The sequence below is a fragment of the Cyprinodon tularosa genome, unplaced genomic scaffold (assembly GCF_016077235.1).
Source record: "Cyprinodon tularosa strain WSP-4 unplaced genomic scaffold, ASM1607723v1 ctg115, whole genome shotgun sequence".
NCBI lineage: Eukaryota > Metazoa > Chordata > Actinopteri > Cyprinodontiformes > Cyprinodontidae > Cyprinodon > Cyprinodon tularosa.
Genome location: NW_024037948.1, coordinates 489,796 through 517,036, shown reverse-complemented (window position 1 = coordinate 517,036; position 27,241 = coordinate 489,796). Strand labels below are relative to the sequence as shown.

The following is a 27,241-nucleotide window of genomic DNA, read 5'->3' as shown; positions in this document are numbered from 1 at the left end:
TTGTTAAAGATTTTAAGCCACAACCTTCAGCAAGCACTTGAGAGGCTTTGCACTTTTTTTTTTCTTTTTTTACTTTCTGAGAGGAAGGTACATACTAAAAAAGATTCATTAGAAAAAATACAACACATTTATTGAGACGAGTCAATCATTTGGTTATTTTAAGACCATTTAGAGTTATTCTTGATTAAATGTCAAACATGTACAAAAAAAGCTTGCAATTTCTACAACTGGTAAGAAAAAAAAAAAAGATATTTACATTTTTACAAAAAGAGAAACTCAACAAAGTGTTTAGTGAAAATGACAAATTTCTCTTTAAACCGGGGCTTTAATAATTTAATCCTCAACTGGTAAAATATGATTTTACATGGAGAAAAACATGGCAAAAAAAGGGACACTATCTGACAGCAATGCTTCATTTATTCTCTATTCATTGTCTTTTTTTTTTTTTAAACCAGAAATACCCAACACAGGAAGATTAACCCAGTTGACAAAATAGCCACAGTTTGCTCCAGTTTACAAAATGTAAACTATTCAAACAATAAGACATCGAGTGTTTTAAAGATAAAGGCAGGATGAGGATGGGTTTAAACAGAACAGACCTGAGGACTCTTCAGCTCAAATGCAGCACAGTCTGGAAAATAACAAGACATCAGTTTGTACGTAGCCCTGCAGAGTGAACATGTAAGGTAGAAAGTGTTTTTGTTTTTTATGTATACCATGAACAAGGGCATTATTGGAATATGATGATTATTAATTAAATCCTTTAAACTCTCAGGTTTCCATCAAGCGTTCTTTTAAAACAGTATCAAAGGAAAATCTTCACACAACGGTAACTGTTAAGATTTTTCCCTGCACCAAACTGTTTGCAGGATCATGGTGTTAAACTAACCAAAGCATTCAATTTAGGCATTTTTAGCATCAGAAGTTCAGTGTGTAGGTGGACAGATACAGTGCAGTTAATAAGAGCATGAGTTACTGTTAAGACGAAGAGACATGTATTCTCAGACTGTGTAGGTGTATCAGAGGCGCAAACTGGGGATCAGAAGTCATCAAAGACAACTTTGAAAGAACAGACTGATCTCTGAAGAACCATGCTAAACAGCATATATTGTTCACACTGAAAAGCTGTTCGTCTGTCTGTTGTGTCCTGCTCATTTCCATCCACTGAGGGTTTTTTAAACATATTAAACACCAGAGGCCAGTTCAAGCATGTTTCCCCTCCGACTGGTAGAGTAAATTTAGTGCTCATCGGAAGACTTGGATAAGGAGAGAAAGAGCCCCCCATTTGGTCACCAGACAGCTGCCGGTCCACCATGAAAAGCAGCAATTACTGACATCGCTGTGGTTCCTCATCCTCCACCAGCAACCTCTCAGTGGTTATAAAGGCATGTTCACAGGCACAATATATATCTGCAGGTAAAACACCTTCTGTGTCTTTTCAGTAGATGGAACAGAAAAAAAAAATGTGCAAGCCCCCAACATGAGTCCAGGTAGTCCAGGTACTTGATTTTCAGTAGATTACTTCATAAACAGTGGCCTTCTTGTCTCCTGATCCAGTAACAATGTATTTGTCGTCCACAGAAATGTCACAGCTTAGCACAGAGGAGGATTCTTTAGACTGTGAAGAAACAAATAGAGAAACAAACTAAGTGGAATGTAGAAAACACTGACAGTCGGATAGAATGTATGTTTGGGGATCAATAAAAAAAAAAGAAAAAAACATCCATAATGTTTCGACTCCAACTTCATATGAGTAGATTTCATCACATCCTTTATTAAAACAGCAACACTGATGCTACGAGACACAGGGTGCCTTTGGACTGTCGGATCATGCAGGAACCTTATCCAGGAGCCAGTTATTTATTGGTCAGGTACTTTTAGCCCCCTAACCTTAATGAAAACAATAAATCGCTAAAGTGTGGATCTTCGCTTCCAGATTCAGGAAAGGCAAAGAAACATTCCAAGAATTTGTTAGGATTTAAATCAGCCATGTTAAGATTTTTTATAGATGCTTTACTGGGCTTATTTCACTGACTTTTAACATGTATTACTAAACCTGCCCTAATAGACTTTGACAATATGTAAGAAATGATAAGTATTTCCAGCTTTAAAACTAGAATGCTACTAATCTGAGAAATGATTGTATATCACTGCCTTATTTTATTTCATCATTACAGTGGCAGTAGCCTTAATTAATGGCACAAACAGTCAAAACAGCCACACAGCTGTTTTACCAGGCTGTTTTTTTTATTTAAGTGTAGGTTATGGTTGGTGTGCAAAATTCAGAGTCAGCGTTTTAACTGGAACACATTTGTTAACATAACGTTGAAAGTCCTTCTCCCCACCTGGAAAATGCTGGCTCCGTATGGTGTTCTCCATGCATTCAGTAGGTTGTCCTTTCCTGTACTCACAAACCATTTCCCTTTTTGAAAAAGACATAACAAAAAAAAATCCCATTGTAAGAAAAAAATGTAAGACTTCAGTTGCAAAACAAAACGTCAATAAAAGAATGTGTTTCTTACCACAGTAAGCAAACTGCAGGGACAGGACACAGCTCTCATGAAGGTGTAGCTGGTATTTGTCAGGCTTAGTGACATGAAGGACCTCGACGTTGCTGCTCTCCATACCAACAGCTAGCCATTCTCCCGTCGGACAGTAGCCAAGAGAGAAGATCTGGGGGGATGTGAGAGATCAAACAGCTTTAGCTTGTGGTTTCGCTTTGGATTCATAATCGGTTACTTTTACATTTTCAGTAGTTTTAGTTCATTTATAAAAAAGTATGGTGTTTTTTTTTTTTATCCAAGTGTTCACCTGAGAGGTAAAGTCGTGCTGCTGCAGCTGCCGTCCCTCCCTGAGATCCCAAGAGCGAACAGTATTATCCAGACCTCCTGTCCATAGCTTTGTACCATCGTTAGAGATATCGATGCAGCTGGCTCCATCTGTGTGACCCTGAAACTGCCTGCAGAATATAAATACAAGTTCATGGTTGAATGGAAGATAAAGACACAATAAAAGGAGCAATTATTGTGTATTACAGGCTGTGGGAAGATAAATATCCAATCTTTTTGATCAGTGCCTTGCATATACAAATAACATCAAGCCTAAACAGGGATTCATTTCAGAAATAAGAAGAAGATGGTGAACGTTGAGCCAAGTTATCTCAGAAATTCATCCGCTTCAACATCTGCTCTAGTTGTAGAATCAACACTTTTTAGTTTCTTACCTAACAAGTGTCTGGTTGTGTAAATCCCAGACTGCGATGTTTCCATCACTACAGCAGGAGAAGCAGACCTTGGAATCGGGACTGATGGCCAGAGCGTAGCACGCAGGTGCCGAGGATGTCAGCTCTGCTTTAATCCTGGGAGTGGGTGTGGCCAAGTCCCAGATGGACAACGTGCTTGCCTCACCCCCAACGATCAACGTTCGACCGTCAGGAAGGAGACGGCATGAGCGGATGTAATTGTCCCGGTTCTGTTGGGGCAGAAAATAAATATGTTTTTTGTAGGAAAAACATGTGCAAATAAAAGTCTGACACAAAGAGAAACAAATACTCAAATCACTGTTCAGGAATTGTGCTTCATTGATTGAAGAGATGGTATGGCATTTAACCCATCCCTTAGGGGATCGGTGGGCTGCCATTGTGCGGTGCCAGGGGAGCAGTGGGTTTAAGGGTCTTGCTCAGGGAGCCAGACTGCAGCCTGTGGGGATCGAACCGGGTATTTGCACCCTTCTTAGAGTACAAGGGCACTGCTCTTACCCAATAGGGCAACACTCTACTAACAAAGAGGTTTGCACAACTAGATAGAAAGGTACTGCTGGGATCCCCCGTTTACGAGACAGGCACTTTGACTAACCATGCCACAGCATCACCTACTAATTAAAGTTGTCTTGTAAAGGATCCTTGAGGAATCCCTCACCCCTTTCCAATCATCGGCAATCAAATTTACCAAGTGAAACACACTACTCCCTTTCTGGCAGATATTCTGCTGTTATGGAAAAAAAATACTTCAAACTTTACTCACCAAGCAATCAAGTTGTGAGACGGGGCTTTTATTTCCAGGATGACTTATATCCCAGACTTTAACACATCCCTTTCCCCCCGTGTAAACATGGCGGGTGGGATTACTGATGGTGACAGCGCAGACCACCTCACCATGGTTCAGCGTGTTGATCTGGCGGGCATGACGAGGGATTCCTGGTCCCACTAAAGCATCTGGAGGAAAAGGAACTGGCTGCATCTGTCCATCTGCTGCAACATGAAAGGAGTATGCACTATAAAAAAAAAGGAAAGGAGAGAAAGTCACTGATGAGAAACAAAGAATGTGCACTAAAAAGTATTACAAAAAAGTAAAATATTACATACGGCTTTCCACCAGGAATTCCTGTAAGACTAGGAGGCATTCCGGGTACTCGCATGTGAGGGTGAGGATCAAACCCAACCTTTAAGAAGTGAAACATTTACAAGTCAATATAGGTCTATGTAATTATTAAAGATGAAAGGCCAATATTAACCTGGAAATAAAACTACAAAAACTTAAAATCCAGAGAAAGAAACTGGGGGGAAAAAAGAGCTCTTATTGCCATTACTACACAGCTTTAACACATATACACCAGACCTACTAACACACACTCATCTAGGTGCTAAGTACACAACCTGAATCAAGTGTTGTTTAGATGTCGCTTTAACCTATTTAAACTGTGTAATCAACACTAAGTAAATACATCCAGGAGCGATGAGCTGATTGATCACAAAGACAAGTGAAATGGTGTTCTGCGTTTGTCAACATTTCACACAGTTTCAAATATAAATTGCTCAGTGGAAGTCAATAAAGTTGACAGTATTTTCTTTCCTTCTTTTCAGATCAACGCTCAACACCAAAGCAAATTTGTTCAAGTAGAACTGGAAACAAAGAAGTTAAAACAATTAAAGTGAATAATCTTCGTGTGTGGAAACTGCAAATGTTTGAACCACTCCCAAAGCAGCAGTAGGCGTACCAACATCAGCTCAGTTAGAGAGAAGTCAGAATCTAAAGCTGGGTAGGTTCCTCTAAAAATGACTGAATTCTTTCTGAAAGCTGTGCCTCATAACTAAAGCAGCAGTTCGATTCACATTTCTATATTTTGAGTGTAATGTCACACACGACAACAACCAGTCTGAGTTTTGTTATTAACAAAGATCCTTAATATAGCTTTGTGGTTTGATTTTGTATTTATTTCTTTTATTTTAAGTATTGAAAAAAAAATTCTAATAATAATCATACTTTGTTAGTAAGCTCCAAAAACGACTCAATTTTCCACTCACCATAGGTGAACGGCCATATGCTGCTACAGCAGCTGCAGCAGCGGCACTCATCTGAGGCGACATGTTGTGCAGTCCTGCAGCATATGCAGCAGCGCCAGCTGCACCAGCTAGCTCTCCATTCATTCCTGCTGCATGGGGCAGCATCCCAAAGGCCCCCGGATACGGACCAGGAACAGCCAGCGGAGTCCGCAGACCTGCAGCTGAATAAATACAAGAAGTTTATGCAGCATAACCCTCTATTAAATAGCATGTAAAGATGAATTGGGAAAAAATTTTAACCCTTTAAAGTTAACAGTTAAACATCCAAACCCGTCAATGAAAGCTATTGAAAATAAACGACTGGGTAACAACACTTCTATTGATATCAGCAGGAAAATTCACATTAATCAATTAGATCCTTTTCATCCACTTAAAAAATGTCAATAAGAAAATATAAACTGCCACAGTTTTGATTAAAAAGTTAAAATAAAGAAGACCTACTTGGTGGATGGGGTATCTCCATGGATGGAGGTTTCGATAAGCTCGGTCTGACCCCAGGAGTGGAACTAGGACCAGGGGTAGAGTCACCTCTAGGTGTGGGAGTGCTCGACTTCAAACCAGGCGTACCTGCCTTATCTCGCTGCCAAACAGAAAGAAACGTAAATATATATAAACCCTGTTCATATTCACTCAATCGATGTGTCAAGTGAAACAGTGATCCAACTCTACCATCGTCATCTCTTTGGACTTCAGAGATGAGGAGCTGGCCGACGAAGCAGTAGAAGCAGGACTACATGGATCCTTTTTGAGAAGACGGGCCTTATCCAGGCCGTTTTCTCTCGGGGATGGAAGCGGTGTGCCACGAGGGGAGGCTGCATCCTGATGGAAAAACAAACACAAACACATGAAAACCAAACAGCGTTTCTATGGAAATGTTCCTTGTTTATCAGAAAACTAAAGAGTCAACATAGACCATGATTGTTGCAATGTCACTGCACAAAACCAAACGGTGGACTCTGGGATTTGGGTTAAACACGTTAGTTCCTTTAAACTCTGATGCCCCTAAATAAGTCATGTGCAACAAACAGTCAGCATAAGACACATTAACAGTAAATAGAGTCCAGTTTGAATGGAAAAATGTGTTTTAGTTGTTCACTGCTCAAATCTGGGCATTTCCATCTCCATGATGAAACACAGTAGATACATCATTCTGGGTATGAAATTCATGGGCTGGAAGCAGGAAATTAGGTCAGAGAGGCAAATAATTAGGGCTATTTATGGGAAATTCTAAAAAAAAAAAAAAAAAAAAAAATTAAGTGTTTTCTTTACTGGTCACACGTTTGGTCAACCTTATTTTGCTACATCGGTTGAGATCCCAATAAAAAACAATGAACATTAAGAATTCAACATGATAAAATGTGGAAAAAACAGCAAAATATACTTCAGTAAAAGTCTGGATATCCCAAAGTAAACAATCAAGAAACATACTGACCTCATTGGAAACGTCGACGACTAAGTTGTCATCACTTTTCTCTCCATCACTATCCTAATGAAGAAATCAGACTGTTATAACCCACATTAAAGCCTCACTTTGGCCAGAAGAGAGACAGAAAAGCAGAATAGGATCTCACATAGTGGCTGGAATCCTTATCTTCCACTTTGCGTTTCTTGGTATCATTTGGGAAGTCCGGACCGTTGCGCCGTTTATCAGAGTTTCTTAGACTTTCCGGAAGCAAAGAGTTGCTCTATAGATAGAGGATAAAAAGGCAACAGATGAAACAGAAAGGATTTGTCTTGCCTGTGTGTGTATTCTGCATGAACCTGCTAAACCGTTGGATCCATCAACCACTAATTACAAGTGCTTCTCAGTCACGTGTGAAGCAGGTTAGAAAAACAGACTGATGCTCATCAAGAGGTTAACGTTTGACAGAAGCATGAATTAAGCAGCACTAACACTTTAACTGCTACCTCTTTTCTCACTTGACCAAAGCCAGTCAGAGCCAAATACAAACACATGCTTCTGAAGCTGATGATTACATTAAGTGGCTCTCGAAATCTATCAGTGCTCCCTCTCCTGGCTCCGACAAGCTGCATTGGCTGCAGCATGTGTGTGTGTTCTGTGTAATTGACTGTGAAAGCCCGTATGTAGACTCAAATGTGTGACAGACAAGTCAGTGTGTATTAGTTGCATAATATTCTAGTGTCCCTAGACCAAACACACAAAGGCTGAGCCACCCCCCCTCCTCGGCCTCCTGACCAACGGATCCTATTGTTAATGGATTAAAGCTTCATGTTGAGTCCATTATAGTCTCAGCTTGTCAATGAAATGTGCATCCAACAAACACAAGCGCATGCACACATCCAGCAAGGGAGTAAGCCTCACTTTGAGGGGGGAAAGGGTAAATGAAGGAGGATCAGAGAGGGGAGATACAGGGAGGGGGGGAGGGTGAAGATGAGATTTGAGTAGAAAAGATGGGAGGGTTTGGAGGGGAAAAAAAGGTTGATGAGGGGTCTGTATACTACTCCTCCCTCTTCTCTCCCCCCTTTTATTGAACGGTTTTAGTGAGCTAAGCACAGATGCACTGACCCGGCAAAACATAAGCAACCCCCCCCCCCCCCACCACCACCACAACCACCCCCCACGCTTTTAGCACAGTCTCTCTCGCGCACACACAAGCTCAGTGTCTTATGACTGCTGCTCCCTCGCTCCCACCCTTTCCCAAGCCCTCCCCTCTCAGCGGTGGTGATATTAAACACAATGAGAGTCTTTAAGCGCGGGATCAGGGGGATGCAAGAGGAGGGGAAGGGGGGGGGGGTAATCTGCTCACTGAGGTGTTAAATAGGCACAACAATGCAGACTAGGAGAGAGAAGCGTGTTTGTTGTACGTGCGTGTCGTGTGATTGAGCGAGTGTGTGTGACCATGCTAAAAAGCTCATTTGGGGTGGGAAGAGAAAGAGGAAATATAAGTTCTGAGCATATTTGGGAACAAAAAAATAAATAAACTAGAAGTCCAATCCTTAAGTAAAGCATGTCCCCAATACAATCATAATATAGGGTTGAAATATACAAATACAAGATATAGGTAAAACCAAAAAAAAGTACATTCATTCATGATGACTAGATATGATAAAAGTTTGTTGATCTGCAAGGTGGATGGATGGATGGATGGATGGATGGATGGATGGATGGATGGATGGATGGATGGATGGATGGATGGATGGATGGATGGATGGATGGATGGATGGATGGATGGATGGATGGATGGATGGATGGATGGATGGAAACTTCTAAATTTTAGTCCAGACTACAGAGCAAACTTAGCAAAATACTTCAAATCAAAGTTTTCTCACTAAAAGCTAACTGTAAGTATTTGTATTTTGCATGATGATATATACAGAATACATCACCTAACCCTCAAAAGCATCTCCAAACCACAGATTTACTCAAACTGCTCCATGTCATGTAAAATTAATTTGACTTGGAGCAGACCGTTTAAACTTGTTTCTGGGTGATGTTAAGCAGATTTCCCTGATCCACAGATGTATATGAACTGAGGTGAGATGGGATCATCTTAGCCACGACACATCTGACAACAAACTCAGATTCTAGCCCTAAAGAGAAACGAGAGTATAAACTAAACTGTGAGGACAGAGAGCATTGGTGCAGAAACGGTAAGTACTTACGGTGCCAGGTTCTCGCTCTGTCGCCGTTAGAAAACAGGTCACAGGTTTGGGTTTTCATCGGAGGAGAAAAACAGAATATAATGAATACTCTTCTAAACAGCATTTTAAAGTATGTGGATTTTAAAATAAGCTAGAATAAACATTCCCAGCAGAAACTATGACCCATTATCTTAACTGCTCCTATATTTTTACCTCTGAGGTGATCGGGTCCTGCAGCATGAGAGTCTGTACCACCAAGGTGAGGTTTTTTGTCACCACCTTCCTTTCCTGCCAGATGGGGAGGAACAGCACCAAGAGCTCCTGACAGCGCCAGAAGACTTGCTGAACCACCCAGCTGAGATGGATGGAGGCCGGCGGGATGAGGGGTGAGGGGAACAGGGGCACCTCCATGGTTATGAGATAGATGCTGCTGCTGAAGAACAAAACAACAATAAATGTGGGCTGAAGGAACCAGACAAAGCCAGAGTCTATGGGATGAAAATTTGTTATTCTGCAATCAATCTGAAAAACAGTCAAGCTTATAATCTGATACTGATAAAACAAATTCAATCAGAATTGTGGAATCACTGTTTCTCAATGTTTAATTTATTCTGCAGCTTAGAGCTTTAGCTTCTTGTTATCTTTAAGTCATAATCATAGAACCCTATGAAATATGAGTTTAATTTTCTAAATTTAAGGACATATATTGACATTTTACACTGTATTATACTTTTTTATTTATCATTGCTATTAAATAATCTGATAATCTATGTAAATATTCACAAGAAACTAGAAAAAAAATCACAGCAAAGAAATCAGAGCTGATGATGCTTAAAGTAGGCCGCAAATCATTCTGCTCAGTAAAATAACCTTAAAAAAATCCTTCTGGATTGATTCTCAACTTCACTAAAATTAAACTTGAGCAGTGAAGGAAGACACAGTAATTACCTGTCAACCATCAGGAAATGTATTGCTTTGATAGCTTACAATTTTTACAAGCGTCATTGAGCTGAATATTTGGATATATTAAACAAATGGATAAACTGATTCCAGTCAGCTGATATTATAATTATACATTTTGTTATAATTGACACCAAAACTCAACTGGAAGGAAACAACAAAGTTAGAAACTCTAGAGCTCTTTGGTCATGTCGACGAGCAGAAACAGTCTGTGATTACAAGTCTAAACCACATCAATGACAATATTCTGACAAATAACCAAATTAGTTCTCTGGTGGTTCCCCTAAGCACGACCCAACAGCTGAAAAAAAAGTGGAAACCATTGACACCTACAGCCCCCTAAAATCTCAATGAATGAAATATAGCTACTGATACTAAAGAAAAAAATCAATAACACTTTGTGACCTAATCAATCAACACTATTGCCCAATTAAAGACTCCAACAGATGGGATGGGGTCCTTAGTGTCTGTGGTTTACGTCAGCTCAACAAGCTGCAGCTTTCTTCAAGAGGGTGAACACATCATCTCCCCCTACATACTGCCTCACACCCACACACTCCTCCCTCTGAGGTCAAACACTGAACAATACTGACAGCTGGGATCACAGCCCCTAAGCCTGAGGATGTGGACACGGAGAGGAGGGGGGGAAGAGACCGGGCGGAAAGGAGGGAATGACGAAGGGGTAGAGGGAGGAGAGTCCCAGCTGCTGCTTTGCAATGTCAGGTCTTGTGAGGAGCGAGGCTGCTGAGGAGAGGAGAAAAGGAGACAAGAGGGTCAAAAACAAAAAGGGAGGGCAGGTTTGGCTGGCAGCCCTGCTCTCTTTCACACCAAATCAGGCGCTCATCTGAGCATGAAATGTCTTTGTGTTCAAAAACATCATTATTGCCTCTTCAGACAGCAGCCGCTGGAAACCAAGCTCACTGATTTGCCGCAAGAAAGGCAGGAGGAAGACAGGGGAGGAGGGGTTGGGGTGGGGGGAAAAGGAGACTACTCAGCAGGGGTGGGAGGAGCGCTGAAGGTCAAGCTGACTTTTATCTCACCTAATTGACTAACCCACCCCACCTTCTGAGCTTCCACCTTTTTTTCCACCCTTTTCCTCTCCATCCATCTCTGCCTCCACCCCACACTGAGAAAAAGCAAAGCAGCTTACCATCCTTTTAACCTCCTCGCCTGCCTGAAACACAATTTCTGAGCTGGCTTGAAGGCCCCCTCCCCCTCCTTATTTAAACAAACAAACAAAACCACACAAAAACATAAAACCACATCCCACCTGATCACACAAATATGCATAGTCTAAACAAACCAGGCAGGTAACAAACACCTTCACCCAGCCATCCCATAACAGGGAAATGAACACTCTGCTACACTTAACTCACACAAAAAGCAGATGCACAAACACACGGAAACACAAAGAGCCCCCCCCTCCTGATGGGAGTAAATGGAGGGGAAGTATTGGAGCGGGCAAGGGGAGCCCAGTTTGTCATGGGTGTGTAGAGGCAGGGGCAGCATGCTTCATTACACTCATTTAACTCACAAATGGGGTGAATGACAGAACGGCGTGGGAGACAGGAGATTGGGGAGGGGAACAGAGCTGTGACCTACCCCCACCTCCACCCCCTTTGCAAACACTAAAATTCCGCAATTAAGACTCAAAAAGCAACTGCCAAATCCACCTCTCACCCCATCACACAAAAAACAGACCCCCTCCCAGTCCACAACAGCTAACAAGCCCTCCCCAAATTTAGCCAAACCCAGGGGGATCAAACCCTCTGATCCCCTCGCCCACTCTTAGCAAAAACAAAAGCTACGTAAACCCCCCTTCTTTCCCACAATTCCCTTAAACTCAGACTCTTAATCCTCCCCCTCCCACCCTCGCCCCTTTGGCTAAAAAGGCTGTTTCTTCCTTCTTTTGGGGAGGGGGGCGTCTATAACTCCTGCTTAAGGATCAGCTCATTCACCAAGCAGAAGGAAACTTTGCTTCATCCTAAAGCTGAGGAACCACCTACAGTTATGTCACCCCAAAAAACTGAACTTCTATGAACTCTCCCCTACATATTCACATTTATAAAGTATAGAGCTTTTATTTCTTTGTTCAGTTCAGTCATTTGCTAACACAGAGTTTAGGTCAAACTCTTTTCTACTGCAGTTACACACTGCTGACCAAGATCAATGTTTTAAAAGTTATAAGGTTTTATAACATAAAACATAAAGCTTATTTAAATTGATCTTAATCACAATTGCTTAAAATATCCTTGCAACTCATAAAAAAAAATATTACAAACTATGATGGTCTGCACTTTACTACAGGACACCACTGTCTGGTTCTGCTGGAGGTTTCTTCTTGCTAAAAGGGAGTTTTTCCTCTCCACTGTCGCTACAAGCATGCTTAGTGTGAGGGATTGCATCCGAGTCAATGAGTCGATGCAATACACTGGTTTTCCTTAGATAGAAAACTTTGAATCAATTTGACTGTATGATCTGGTTGAACTGTAAAGTGCCTTGAGATTACTTGTGTTGTGAATTGGAGCTATATAAATAAACTGAATTAAATTGCTATAGCGCTTAGAAAAAAAAACTTTTTTTTCTTTTTTTTTTATGGAAAAAGCTTCCTGAATGGGACGCGAAATGTCTTCAAACTTGAAAACAAAGACCAGTGGATTGCTTTTTTTTTTTTTTTTACTTTTTTGGAATTTTAAAGTAAACATGTAAAAATGAATAACTTCGCACGTAGAGCCAGACCCAATATTTACTTGGATTCAGTAAAGTTAGGTCATGTTTCTTGCCAGACATCATACCTTAAGGACTATCTAGTCTATGATTTATGAATTTCTCTAAATTAGCACTGAGGAAGCATTTACTCACTAAGCACTGCAAGAAAATATTGCAGTTTCCCTGCTGGGCAAAGACCCAAAAGACATTCATACCTCAAAATCTACAGTAGTTCTACTGGTCTGACTCAAATTATTACAGAATCTTTAAAATCACATTCCTTGCTTTAAACTTTTTTTAAACCTTTTTAATGTTTTGTTGGGTTTTTTTTTTATCCACTGGACATAACGCTTTTATATTGTCCATATTATCAGCAACATGCATAAAACTACAGTAGTATAAAAAGGTTAAGCTTACAGAAGGTTACAGATTTCATTAGGCCTGTAAGGTGTTCATGTTGCTTTAACAACTCATATAAAATAAACTATGAGGAATTTATGTAGCAAGAAACTAATAGTTTCTTGCTACATAAATTCCTCATAGTAATATTAATGAATATAGTATATATTATATATATATATATATATATATATATATATATATATATATATATATATATATATATATATATATATAGTAATGAATATGAATATAGTATATTCATTAATGAATATAGTATATTCATTAATCAGGCTTTTTTTTTTTCAAACATACTTTAATGACTACAACTAAAATTAAAAGGAAATTGTTCTGCTGGTCATTTGATAGTAGTAAGTAAGAATGTTATTTCCAAAATGAAGGAATCACAAAATGCTCCAATTTTTTTAAAATCAAAACACCAGTGCCTAAACTATCTGATTTACAGTAAAGTAAAAGAAATAAAAGTGCATCAGATATGTTATATCTGAATGCAACCAAAAATAACCATTAATCATCATGGATGATGTGTGTGAGAATGTACTATTCTTATTTATTAGTTGTTTTGTTTCAGTTATTTGTTTTTTATTTCTTATATTGTGTGTAAATGGTGGGACAGTGATTTTTTTGTTTTGTTTTTAAGCATATGCACTGATTAATGGCACTTTTTAAAATGTCGTTCTTGTGACAATGACAATAAAGACAAATTAAATTGAAACTGAATTGATCAAAGGCTTTTGATCGATTTGTTGAATGCATTAGAAATTCTGCCTTTTTGCTTTATTTCACATGTGCCCAGTTGATAATGGGATAATTAGCCATTTTGATACAGATGCAGCTTCAAGTGAAATCAGGCGAACAAAATGCCTAATTTAAGGCTGCAGTTACATTTAAATCGCTACTGTATTTGTATAATGGTTTTCTAATGGGATGCTTACACAAATGACGTTTAAATGTTTGTAAAGGCATCAGATGATCCAGTCGGACTTTACAGACTATTAAAACAACAAAGAAAACAAGAGAATATCCTTTGTGAACGTAGTCTTATACTTTCATCACTTCTTCTAAACAAAATGCACAATTAAGAACATAAAAAACAATCGGAGAAATGGTGTAAGTGTGGAGAAATTAGAGGAATACACACTGTAGGTGGAAGACCTGGCAGTCCACGTACCCCGATGACGGCATTCAGCTCTGCCATGGTCACCTGTTTAGCCCGCTCCACGGCTTGAACCACCTGCTGCTGATGCTGTAAATCATATTCAGACAGACACAGAGACTTTGCTTATGTCTGAGCGGCAGATTTGTATAACAAGAAAGAAGAGGTTGTGTATAAAAGGGAAACAAAAGACAGTCTGGTCACACACATACTTACCTCCTGTGAGAGGAAGGGAATGACTTGTGCACAGATGGTGTTTAGTCTCTTTGCAATCTCGGTCTGAAGACGAAGGAGGAACACAGAGATAAAAAAAGAAAAAAAAAAGAGAGAGACTCAGTTGTTAATGGCATAATTACATCCACTTAGAAACGACAGCTGTTTGGTTACACCAATAAAGCATTACAAGTGCAACAATTCAATTCAATTCAATTCAGTTTATTTATATAGCGCCAAATTCACAACACATGTCATCTCAAGGCACTTTACAGTTCAACCAGATCAAATTGATACAAAGTTTTCTATCTAAGGAAAACCAGTTGATTGCATTGACTCATTGACTCAAATACAATCCCCCACACTAAGCATGCTCACACATACAGACGCACAAGTCGGTGATAAATCTATGCACATTGCATCCGACTATGATGCAATGACAAAACACCACTTCTATCTGCACATAAATTTAATCTGGGACCAGTTTTTAGCTCAGTAAAAGATCTTCCAACTGCTTCTGGGGATATCAGGTTTCTGCCTTTTTTATTATTTCTTTAGCTCCATCTCTGTCCTCTGTTTTCTTGTCCTTCTTTCCCATCAGCACTTCAACATAATCTAATCACCTCCTAACTTCATTTTCCTCCCCCCGTATCCATGCCAACACATCCGCCTGCCCCCTAAGCCCCCCCCAGAGCTGGCTACAACTGGCTGTAACCAGATACCCCCTCAGTAGCTCCAAATCAGATGAAGTGTCCCACATTATGCATCATCCAGTCAAACGGATACAACAACGTCCTGTGAGAGGAAAAAAATCTGAGGAGCCATCAAAGATTAGCAGTAATGGCCGAACAGAGGAAACATCCCACTCGACATAAATAGAAACCCATTTAGCAAGGTTGCAATCACAACCTTTTCTGTCTTTTGTTGGGATTTTGTTTGACAAACGTACAAAAAAGTAGGTAATTGTAAAAATGATACATGCTTTGTGCCTTAGTAGAAATTTGAAAAGTGATGGATCAATTGAATTCCCAAATAAAAGTACAAGCAAAAAAATGAATTTGTGAGGTTAAGTTAAATGTTAGAGGAACAAGAGAAGAGTTCACTAATTCAGAGTGACTCTCTCTGGTGTTCCTGCTCCTCTGTTTAGCTCACAGCTTAATACTTTATTTTTGCCATATACAAGTTGAATTGTTTTTTTTAAATAGATTTATTTATTCATTTATTTTACTGTTTGTGTTACTGTCTTTGTGTCCAAGTCTAAAGAGAGTATAATTTCCAGTGTTGGAGTGGAGCGTTTTTTTTTTTTTTTTGTTTTTTATATATTATTTTTATAGTTACACCAAAACCACTTTAGACTCAACCTACTCTGTTTTTTTTTCCAAATTATTCAAAGAGGAGAGACTTGTTTTTCTGAGGTACGATCTTCTTACTTCTTACGCATAACTTTGCCTCCTTTCAAATAAAACACAAACTACTTCTGAAGAGCATGAATTCTGGGGAAAAAAAAAAACATTTAGAAGCGTCCGATAATGTATCTTGTTTTAAGACATAATGTCTCATTTTAAATATTTAACATTCTTATTTCTACATTTAAAAATCCTAAATCAAGAAATCCTGTCATGTGAAATGATCTTGCTCCATGGACAGAATTTAATTTGGTTTGAGTAGCATTTTCCTTGGGATTTAATGATAATTTTCCTGGTTTTTGACACTGATTTTTCGTAGCGTGAGTAAACGGATATTTACTGGTAACTAGGAGCGAGAGCGCCAGAGCTCAGGAGGGAGAAACTACTGAGAAAAGAAGACTACACAAGTCCGACCTTAAAAACCAGTGGTTAGAAGACAACAATCTTATGGGTTGGTTAAAAGAAACCTTTTGTAGTGCCTTTTACAGTGGGGATACTGCACACAAAAAAAAATTGGTCTGATGAGATGAGTTCTTAAAACCAAGGATCGCAGCCATTATCAGCCCAAAACTTTTTGCAAATGTAGTTGGGATATCAAAAATATAAAGAGCCAGAGCATGATCTGCTATTAGAGAAATAGTTATTTCAAGTCCAACAATGGTTGCGCAGATATTTTAACCCTTTAAACCACACCTATTATTTAATGGTTTTAAAGAGCAGTGGTTTGAAAGTGAGGAAGAAATTTCCCCTTAAGGTTAAATATACTCGCTGTAATCAGAAACCCAGCACACTTTTCACAGTTTTAGTCCTAAACGATATACACTATATTGCCAAAAGTATTTGCTCACCTGCCTTGACTCACATATGAGCTTAAGTGACATCCCGTTCCTAATCCATAGGGTTCAATATGACGTCGGTCCACCCTTTGCAGCTAGAACAGCTTCAACTCTTCTGGGAAGGCTGTCCACAAGGTTTAGGAGTGTGTTTATGGGAATTTTTGACCATTCTTCCAGAAGCGCATTTGTGAGGTCGCACACTGATGTTGGACGAGAAGGCCTGGCTCTCAGTCTCCGCTCTAATTCATCCCAAAGGTGTTCTATCGGGTTGAGGTCAGGACTCTGTGCAGGCCAGTCAAGTTCATCCACACCAGACTCTGTCATCCATGTCTTTATGGACCTTGCTTTGTGCACTGGTGCACAGTCATGTTGGAAGAGGAAGGGGCCAGCTCCAAACTGTTCCCACAAAGTTGGGAGCATGGAATTGTCCAAAATGTCTTGGTATGCTGAAGCATTCAGAGTTCCTTTCACTGGAACTAAGGGGCCAAGCCCAGCTCCTGAAAAACAACCCCACACCATAATCCCCCCTCCACCAAACTTTACACTTGGCACAATGCAGTCAGACAAGTACCGTTCTCCTGGCAACCGCCAAACCCAGACCCGTCCATCAGATTGCCAGATGGAGAAGCGTGATTCGTCACTCCAGAGAACGCGTCTCCACTGCTCTAGAGTCCAGTGGCGGCGTGCTTTACACCACCGCATCCGACGCTTTGCATTGCACTTGGTGATGTATGGCTTGGATGCAGCTGCTCGACCATGGAAACCCATTCCATGAAGCTCTCTGCGCACTGTTCTTGAGCTAATCTGAAGGCCACATGAAGTTTGGAGGTCTGTAGTGATTGACTCTGCAGAAAGTTGGCGACCTCTTCGCACTATGCGCGTCAGCATCCGCTGACCCCGCTCCGTCAGTTTACGTGGCCTACCACTTCGTGGCTGAGTTGCTGTCGTTCCCAAACACTTCCATTTTCTTATAATACAGCTGACAGTTGACTGTGGAATATTTAGGAGCGAGGAAATTTCACGACTGGATTTGTTGCACAGGTGGCATCCTATCACAGTTCCACGCTGGAATTCACTGAGCTCCTGAGAGCGACCCATTCTTTCACAAATGTTTGTAAAAACAGTCTGCATGCCTAGGTGCTTGAATTTATACACCTGTGGCCATGGAAGTGATTGGAACACCTGATTCCAATAATTTGGATGGGTGAGCAAATACTTTTGGCAATATAGTGTATATGACAATAACATCAGAAATGTTACTTCTATTTATATATTATCTATAAAAAAACAAAAAGATAAGCCCTGATGTAGTAAAACCAAGATTGTAATTCAGGTCGAGGTGAACAGGGACTAAGGTAACAAACAGAGGTGACTCCATAATATTTGGGCTACATAAGATAATGTTTCAGTTTCAGCATGGCCACAGTTACATTACGCTCAGTGTCAACAGTCCGGATTCTGATAAACTCCTGTTTAAAAAAGGCTATTATTCAGCTCATCCTGTAAACAGGCCTATCATTCGCCTGCATATTCCAGCCAACAAAGCATTTTATCTTACAAAGATTGCAAACTTACTGCAAGTAAAACTGATTTGACAGGAGATCGGTAAAAGTATGTATTCCAAATAAACACAACAGTGTTTATTTATTCACAATAAAAGAACAGGAGATCAAAGGTGCTTCTGATGCCTCAGACTGTTTCTATTTGTATTATAAACTGCATGCATCTTCATCTTATGTGCCCGCTGCAGAGCATGTGTTATGATGGAATTATAAAACTGTCCTTTCCCTGTTTTGCCTTGTTTAACATAAGGTAAATTATAGTGAGCAACTTTGTTCACCTTCTACAGTTAAACATCTTTTGTAGAAGGATCCATCTCACATCAGTCACACCTCAAAAAAGATTTAAGTTTAAGTTATTAATTTGCATTCATACATTTAAACACACAACAAAAATAATAAAAAAAAAAGGTTATCATGCAGATTTAGCATATTAGAAGGCAGTCAAGAGATAAAAACAAATCTAAATCGAACAAATATCCATGTCTGAAGTTGTCACTAGCAATAAAGATCCCTTTCAGGCCAAATGGCTGCTAATCCATTTATCCACCAAGCATAGTGGTGGCTAGGGGTGAGTATTGGCATGGGTGTTGCAATACGATACGCGTCACGATACTTGAGTCACAATACGATATTATCATATCACTATATACCGCAATATTTTTCCCAGCCATCCATCAAATTAAATGATAAATAAAATGTAGAAAATAAATGATAGATAAAAAAGCAAGTGCTGTAAATGTTCATTGGAAGATATTGATCATTTAGTTATTTTAATATCCACGTTGTTTGAGGTTTGAGTCATTCTACATCAGTCCACGTCTTCCACTTCCAGATATGTTGCCCTGCCGCACAGCAAAAGGGATCCACAGCAGTATGTGGCAGAGTGGCGGTTTAATACTAGGAACTGAAAGATTGCCATTATATCAGGAGCAGAAAATCCCAATATATTGCCAAATCGATTTTTTCCCACACTCCTAGTGGTGGCACTGTTATGGTGTGGGGATTCCTTACTTAGTAGGGACCGGGAAGACTTTCCATAACTAATCATGAACTCTAGCCTCTGCATTAAGGAGACTGGCTCAGCAGCTCTGAGTTTGTGACCTTAAACTGAAGCAGTAGGACAATGATCCATCATACCAGCAGCGCCACTTATTCACTGGCCCAAATTCTTCCAAAACAATGTCAAAAACTGAATGCTGCTAAAAATAAGCTTTAGATTTACTCACCACAGCTTTGATAATAAGGTTTGTTTAAACTGTAACATTTTAGGGTAAAAAAAAGTAACAACTGATGACATCCATAAGGGAAAACAATTATTTTTTCAACTGCAAAGAACCTCATAAAAGCTGAAATGTAAGTCTACATTACAGCTTTCTTATTTAGGGAAGTTTAGCAGATTCCCACATGCGCAGAGAACAAATTCAGCAAGAACAGGCTTTCCATTACACGTATAATTGGAGTATTACTGTCACCGACCACCCCCCCATCCCCAGCAGGAGGTGGGTTGTTAGTCTGCATCCCGTACCACCCGCCTACAGAAGCCTGTTGCTCTGACAACTGCAGCCCCAAGCTAATGACCTCCCCTGGAGTTAGTGTGTATATGTGTGTGTGTGTTTACATGTGTGTGAACAATAGGAAGAGATGCAGCTCTGTCACAAAGAGTCAACGGCAGCTTCACATGGATATAAAATGAAAGAGTACAAATGGGGGGTTGGAGAAGAAAAGGGGAGTAAGGAAGTGATGAAAAGAGGAAAGAAGTGTGGAGTTTCTGAGGAAAAGAAAAGACTAAAGAGAAAGTATGAAAGAAGCAGGAAAGAATTCCCTCATTTCAGTGAAGTCTCCAACCCAATCCACCTCCAATTTCCTCTGGTCTGACTGGTCGATAGCAGTGGTAATTACTGGTAAATGCTCTCAGCTCTGCAGCGCTCCTGAGGGAAATGTTGGTTTTCTTGTATAAAGGGTGAGAGGGTTCCCTCGTCAACAATCATTCATAAGCGGGACATTTGTGTGAACTCTTCCATAAACATGTTTAATCATCTGTATTCACGCTTAAGCTTCTAAACCAGATTAAACTGTTCATGATTTCATTTGAATTCAGCATACACAGTTGAGAGACAGGTAAGTTCTACAGGCTGGATTTTTGTTGAAAATATTTTCTAGGTTCCCCAATGACATAAAAAGAAAGAAAGAAGAAAAAAAAAGGAGAGCAAGCAACACTATCTCCTTGGTTGGCCTCACGTTGATCGATTCCTCCGCCCTCCCCAGCCCTGCCCATCTAATGTAATAAAGCAGGCCGCTCCCCTAGACAGCACCAATCAATCTACAGAGCCATTCATTCTGCCTCTGGGCTCAGCCGGCCGGCCCTAACTGGGGAAATGGAGACAGAGCCCCATCGATCACAAATAAACACACATCCACACATGCGCAGGGATACGGTGCAACACACATAAACAACAACCATTAACACACAAACACGTCCATGCTCACAAACACACCGGGACCACACACTAAATACATCAAAACCCCACCAGAAGGAAGTAGGAGAGAAAGAGGGCAAGAGACAGAATCAAAAAGATGTAGAGAGCAGAGATGGGCGCCCATACCTGTTTATGCATTTCAATGTTGAGGCCATAGGACATCTCATAGTACTGAGGATGACAGAGAGTCAGAGGGTTAGCTTTGATTGTAACAATAAACTCTCAGCAATGACGTTAAGTTCACTTACTTTCCCTTTGTCCTTTTTATTCACATTATTATAAACAAACTAAGTTTTAATCAACAGTTCAAATGGGACTGTAACTTAACCATCTTTGACATGCCTTTAGCTGACAGAGCAACACTCTTAGAGGAGGAGTTATACTGAAATTGTACAAATATACCTTATTTTGCATTGCAGAATAAAAAAAAAATGTTTTTGTCGTCGATATTCTCTATCCAGAACTCAAAAGGAAAAAGTTTAGTGTCACTTGGTTTAATGCTGTAAAAAATCTTCTTTAAGGAACTTTTTGATATCAGATTATTAATCGAAAAAAAAATAGACATATTATTCATTTAGCAAAATAATAGTTATTTGCAGTCTAATCTAAACCGTTGATTCTCAAAGTTGGGGCCACCAGAGAAATTAAACTAAACAAAGATTGATGCAAGTGATTAACGATATAAAAGCAACTACTTTTATTTTTGAAGACATTTCACATCTGTCTAATTCATTTTGTAGAAAAAGTTGTATACCACTAGGTCATGGGTCAACTCAGGTACCGATTCGTAAGTCAGAAGCTGAAAAATTTGGGAACCTCTGATCTAAACTGTAAACTGAGTCTATGGTGATTCTTTTTCAATGTGCTGTGAATAATTGTACAATTTTAATTCAACAATATTGCTAATCAACGCTAGCTTCCACATTTATTTTGTTTTCTAGATTATTGATCGCTAGTTAAATGCTCACAGGTGCAAACACAATAAGACAATCTGTTCATCGTCAGATACTTTTAAGAAAGAATAAGGGGGAGATGTTTGCTTCATTTTATTTTGCAATAACCAAAAAATACTGCAAACTGTTTAACTTGGCCAAAATATGAAAGATTAGTTAGACAGGCCTCCATAGGAGTCATTGGTGTGCTCCTGAAGGGAAAAATAAAAGCACAAAATTAAACGATGAAACTTTATGCCTAGGATATGTTTCTAGTTTGTTTAAAGGTCATCGTTTTGTGTGTAATATTGAAATACTTGTAGGATTCTTAAAGTCAATGCTGTTTCATTTTGCCGTTGTGTTCCAGGGTACTGCTGCAGTCATTTAGGTTATAAAGTATCCACATTAGACACTTCCCTTCCTTTGGAAAGATTAAAGTTCACTTTTACATCTGGTCAGGGAACAACACAATCTACCCCAAGGACACAGTTCTGCAGTTTGTCATGTGGAACATTGCAGGGCCAGTAAATTGAAAGCCAGGGGACTTACCATGACATAGTGTCTCTGCATCTCTGTCTTTTCACTGGCCAGCTTCTCACACTCTAACTTAAGACTGAAATAGAAAAAAAAAACGTGTTATACATTTGCACATCTTGCCTAAAACAACAACCTCTACTTCAAACTCCATTAGGTCACAAAGTAATCATGTTGCTCTGTTGTCAGATGTTGGAAGTCAGAGTGTTGGGTGTGGGAGGTTTGGCTCCCTCTTGCTTTATTGAGATGTTAAGTTAAAAACACAACGCAGTTTTGCAGCCAAACCAACCCCAAAAACAGAGAGAAACGGCTGCATAAACGAAGATCACTGCACCCTCGCAGCCCAGCCCACAACTGCTACACACAACCATGGGAAAAAAAAGAAAAAAAAAAATCAGGGGTAATTTATGAAACCCTCAGCCCACAGGCCACCCTTTGGCTCTCACCCATCACTGAGGCTTAGACCTACCGCAGACTAAGCACCAACGCTGATGCATGTTGCAAATGTATGCGCTTTCATGTTCATGTATGTGAACCAGGTTTATGGGTTAGGCTGAGACTAGAATTGCTGTTTTCTTTGTGGTGAAGAGGAAATGACTGTGGGTAGTGTGAGATTTATAGTTAAAAAATAAATAATGTGTGGAGGGGGGTTGGAATCCCCTGCTAGGACTTGCACTGTGTTTGCCTACTTTTAAAGGGGAGGCCTTAGACTTTCATTTTGAATAATGCTTAGCGTAAGATTGGCTTGAAGCTGTGGTCTCAAACTCCAGTCACTTTCAGATTAATCTCTGCTTCAACACACCCGACTCCAATATGTGTTTATAAGCCGACCTCTGAACAGTTTCACTGCATGCTCATTCAGCCATTTGATTTGAAAGTCTAATTTTTTAAACTGGTTTTTAATACTTAAGAGACATTGTTTATGCTTATGATTTCAGTTTTTGCAATGTTGAAATGTTTTTATCTTTCTGTGAAGCACTTTGTTTGGTCTTCCTGGTGTTGTTGTAAAGTGCTATATAAATAAGCTTTGATTTGATTTAGGTCTGCAAGGCTACCAACATATCTAAAAGATGCAGGGCACCAGCCCTCATCTATTTGAATTAGAGACACCTGATTTTGAGCATCCAAAGCTACTTTTCATCCTCCTGATCCTTTCTTATAGAACAATCAACAATTGTATTTATCACTTCAAGCCTTTCAGTTCTGCCGTCACCACATGCTTGGTCAGAATAAGGCGACAGGCTTCCCTAGATTCCATTATAATCATTATTAGAACTACTCTGTAATGAAATCTGTCTGCAGAGTTTGGACTGGTTTAGACTTTCACCTGCTTGTCTCAAAGTGCCTGGAGATGACACTTGTTATTAACTGGCACAATAAGAGTGAAGCGAATTGAACTGTACTATCCACCTGTGGTATTGTGCTTGAAGAAACTGGAACTCCTCCTTTATCCGGTCCAGTGACTCTGGAATGGTGAACTTGAAGGGCTGGCCTGGAGCTTGATGGGGCGTCTAAAACAAAAACAAAGAGAATCATCATCATCAACAACAACATCACCTGGAATATGTTTATGAGCTTTAGGGTTGGTCAGGTCAATGACAGGATTCTTATATCTATATTCTTTGCTGTCCTTAACGGAGTACCTTTTAAGTCTGATATATCAGGATCATATATTTAGGTGAAAAATTCAAACTTATATTTTAAGCCTTAACATTTTTTAGAGATTAAAACAGTGCAACATCTAAACCTCCAGATTGGTGCTGTCAATAGAAAATCCTGCATGCATGCATCTGGATGCCACACCAAATGTCCGTTTAGTCTCCCAAGTAAGATTTGCACATACGAGTTAATTTTACTAAATGTAGCTTGGATTGGTACTGATCATGGAGGGAAAAAAATTTTTCTGTTCCCTGGGATTGGAATCGGCTGCAGCAGGACTTGAGCTGAAGGAGTTGATCTCTTTAAATGCATCTAAGGCCACTCTAAACCTGTTAATAAAACCAATTTCTCGTAAACATATTGACTAATTTCAAATCCTATTTTAGGGTACTTTTATTGGGTTTTTTTTTTATATATTTTATCTGAAATGTATTTTCATGGCTGCCTTTATTTGGAATATTCTATGAGCTGCTGCTTGAAACAAGATTGATTATTAACAAAGATCTATCTGGATAAATAAAGAGTTCATGAATATACCATTGCAAATGTCTTCAATTAATATAATATTTGCAGGTTGTTAAACCAAATTGCCAAGAGCAGTCCTTCAATGTTGGATGGAGTCTCGCTGCAGCAGATGCCATCAGCTGCCATGGACGCTAAAGGTCATACTGTTTGAAGCAATAATTACAACTCAATTTCCTAAAAGTGTGCAGCCCTAGTCCTAATTTAGTGAAATAAGTCAACGTAGAGTGGTTCTGTTTGTGGAGAACAGACTGTTTGAATAAGATTATTAAAATAAACAGTCAAACACAACAACTTTGTGGTTTGCTTACTTTAAAAAGGCATTTCACAAACAAATATGTAAGAGTTATTAAGATAATAATCATGATTAATCAATTATGTTAAGACGGTTTTCCTTATTTTCCTTTGCCACAATGTCTAAACCCCTATTCTGAAACATCTGAAAACATTGGGTATCAAACTCTGGGCAGATCTTACAAAAAGCATCCAACGTGTGATAATGATGTGCTGCTCTGGTTTAACATTACATTACTCACTTACAATAACAAATATTAAAAAATAAAATAAAAAACTTGTTTTTTTTTATAGTCAGAGATCTTTAACAACAACATAAAGTTACTAATGTGACCCTTTGAGGAAGTAATCCACACCTATAACTTCTCAAATACGCAGATTGTATGTATAAAGTATTGTAAACATAAACAGTCTGTCTTTTGCAATGCATTTAATGCAACAATACCTGATTTGTCTTCATGTTTGAAATTTGCTTGTAAGAGATAATTTCTATAACTTGTATCATAAGTGCTATTAATACCAGGATGCATCATAAAATTTGTTGTTTATCTTACAAACTTAATCTGAAATGACACCATCCATTACTCTACTGGCACTTCAGCTTATATGGGAGGCGCATTTGAAATACCCCCAAACTTTTAAGTTATTCGCAATCAATCCACTTTGCTCCTATAAGCAAATGTAGGATGAGATAAGCATAGGGAAAGGCTTGTGATGAGGTGTGAAGTGTAAACACTGGTTTTCTGCCAGGTGAGGCGTTGCTGGAGGGGAAGGAACTTACCGGGTGTCGCCCCTGGGGAAACATCTTCTCTCTCCTGGGGGGGCAGGGATGCCTCAAACCCCGTTAATGAGGAACCAAACGAACAACAGGGTGTAAATAAAGCTCCCGATCAAGGAAATAAATCCATCCGCTTTATTTACGACGTTCTGGTTGGGATTACAGACTGTTTAGTGGACGTCTCCAGGTCCTCGTCTCTTCCTGTGCGGGGGTAACTGCCAGGTGGGGAAGAAAGGAGAAACAGCCTCACCGACTCCCCTAATGGCTCAAGGGTAATTCCAGGTAGAAAGAAGCCACAAAACAGTCAGACGAAAAGAACAACAACCCACGGAGCCGCAAACTGCCGTTTCCCTGTCATAACATCAAAAACATATATCCACGGAAGTTAATTTCTGGGAAGAGTTCCCACTTGACTCGCCGAGGTCTCTACTTGTCGGTTGCAAAGTCAAAACATCTTAAATCTGTGTTTCCTCATCGAGTTTCCGAGGAATATAGAGTCCATTTGGATGTGAGGGAAAGAGAAGTAAATATATCGCTGGTTTAAAGCGAAAATCCCCGCAGCGGCACAAGAGCTCTCGTATCAAACCTCCGCTTTACCTCAATGGCAACTTTCTCACGCGGTTTCACGCTCAAAGTCTATTCGACGTTACAGCCCTGCCCCCCAAAATGGTTTCTGACCAATCAGAGCCGGCGCTCCACGTGGGGTTAGGGACTTGGATTCTGAATCAACCAATGTCCGTGAGGCAAACCTCCTTCGGTCCGTTGACCTCGGGGAGCTGTGAGGACGCCAGCCAATCAGCGCGCCGCGTGAAGGCGCTTCTTGTGGAAGCGGTGGGCTAGTGCGGTGTTGTAAAGGCAACTCTTAGCTGTCAATCAAAGTAACGTGGGGACTCAGCAGGAGGGGAGGGAGCGTACACATGTGCGTAAACACGCACAGGCAAATCAACCCAGACACAAAAAAAAAAAAAAAAAAAAAAAACACAAAGCATCCGTAAACCTTACCCTTTTACTGTGAACCATTTTTGTCCCTGGAATAAAGACTGCTTAATTGATTACTAACTTTTATGGAAGTTTTTATGGAAGTTCAGCAATTAAACTCCCTTTTGGATCTGATGATCCAAATATTAACCTTACATGAAAAGTAAGAATTTATTTAATTTGGGATGAGCATTTCCATTTATATTTCTATTTTTCTTGTGACAGCTAAACCTTCAGGATCTTAAAAAAAATATGGAAACGAAATAAAAAATTATATCAAACAAAAACAATATGAGCAAATACAAATATAAACTTTGCTTTTATATAAAGGGAATAGAGCTGTCCAAAGCAACTTGGCCATTTAAGAAAAAACAGCTGCCCCGTAAACCTAAGAACTGGTTTTAGCTGTAGTCTGAAGAACAGCCAGCAAGACTCTGCAATAACCCTTATTGCCATAAAGCTATTTTGTCTCACTTTAATGTGTATAAATGTTTTAATTCAGTCACAATGGAGTGTTTTGAGCATAAAAAGTATATTTAGGATCATGCCGTATAATCAGAGTTAAGTGCAGACTTTGACTAGGCCAATCAAAAATCTACCGTCAAATAGACTCTTTTGGATCATTTTATTCAAATATGGGTGAGAGAGTTTTCAATCCTGCTTCAGTTTGTAAAACTGAAGCAAAAATAAAACACATTAATTGCAGTTATTTTATGATTCAATAAAAGAGTAAATACCTTTTCACATCGAAACAACTTAGCTTGAATCATTTTTTTCCTTATTAAGTAAAATAAATATTTGGAAATTGTGTACACTATCTTTTTCTGATAATTTGTTTGGCTCAGATAGTTAAGTGAGACA

At 39.5% G+C, this 27,241-nt stretch overlaps 1 protein-coding gene across 1 annotated transcript; it reads right to left on the bottom strand.

The window, feature by feature from the left end:
- Nucleotides 1-399: 399 nt before the first annotated feature.
- On the bottom strand, nt 400-26,016 carry LOC119796727 (transducin-like enhancer protein 1). The gene is made up of 20 exons (XM_038305408.1): nt 25,406-26,016; nt 23,560-23,660; nt 22,165-22,228; nt 20,810-20,854; nt 14,406-14,468; nt 14,175-14,279; nt 9,158-9,377; nt 8,966-8,982; nt 6,913-7,026; nt 6,774-6,827; nt 6,011-6,160; nt 5,783-5,921; nt 5,303-5,502; nt 4,364-4,440; nt 4,023-4,272; nt 3,224-3,471; nt 2,812-2,959; nt 2,523-2,673; nt 2,346-2,422; nt 400-1,618 (listed from the first exon to the last, which is right to left on the bottom strand). The coding sequence occupies exons 1-20, from the start codon at nt 25,427-25,429 to the stop codon at nt 1,511-1,513; spliced, it is 2,355 nt and encodes a 784-aa protein (XP_038161336.1). The 5' UTR covers nt 25,430-26,016; the 3' UTR covers nt 400-1,510.
- Nucleotides 26,017-27,241: the final 1,225 nt, after the last annotated feature.

Coding starts and splice junctions, on each gene's coding strand:
- LOC119796727 (XM_038305408.1), bottom strand. CDS start 25,429: ATGTTTCCCCAGGGGCGACACCCG. Junction 6,161..6,773: donor TCGTCGACGTTTCCAATGAG/GTCAGTATGTTT, acceptor TTTTTCCATCAG/GATGCAGCCTCCCCTCGTGG. Junction 4,273..4,363: donor GGAATTCCTGGTGGAAAGCC/GTATGTAATATT, acceptor TTTTTTTTATAG/TGCATACTCCTTTCATGTTG.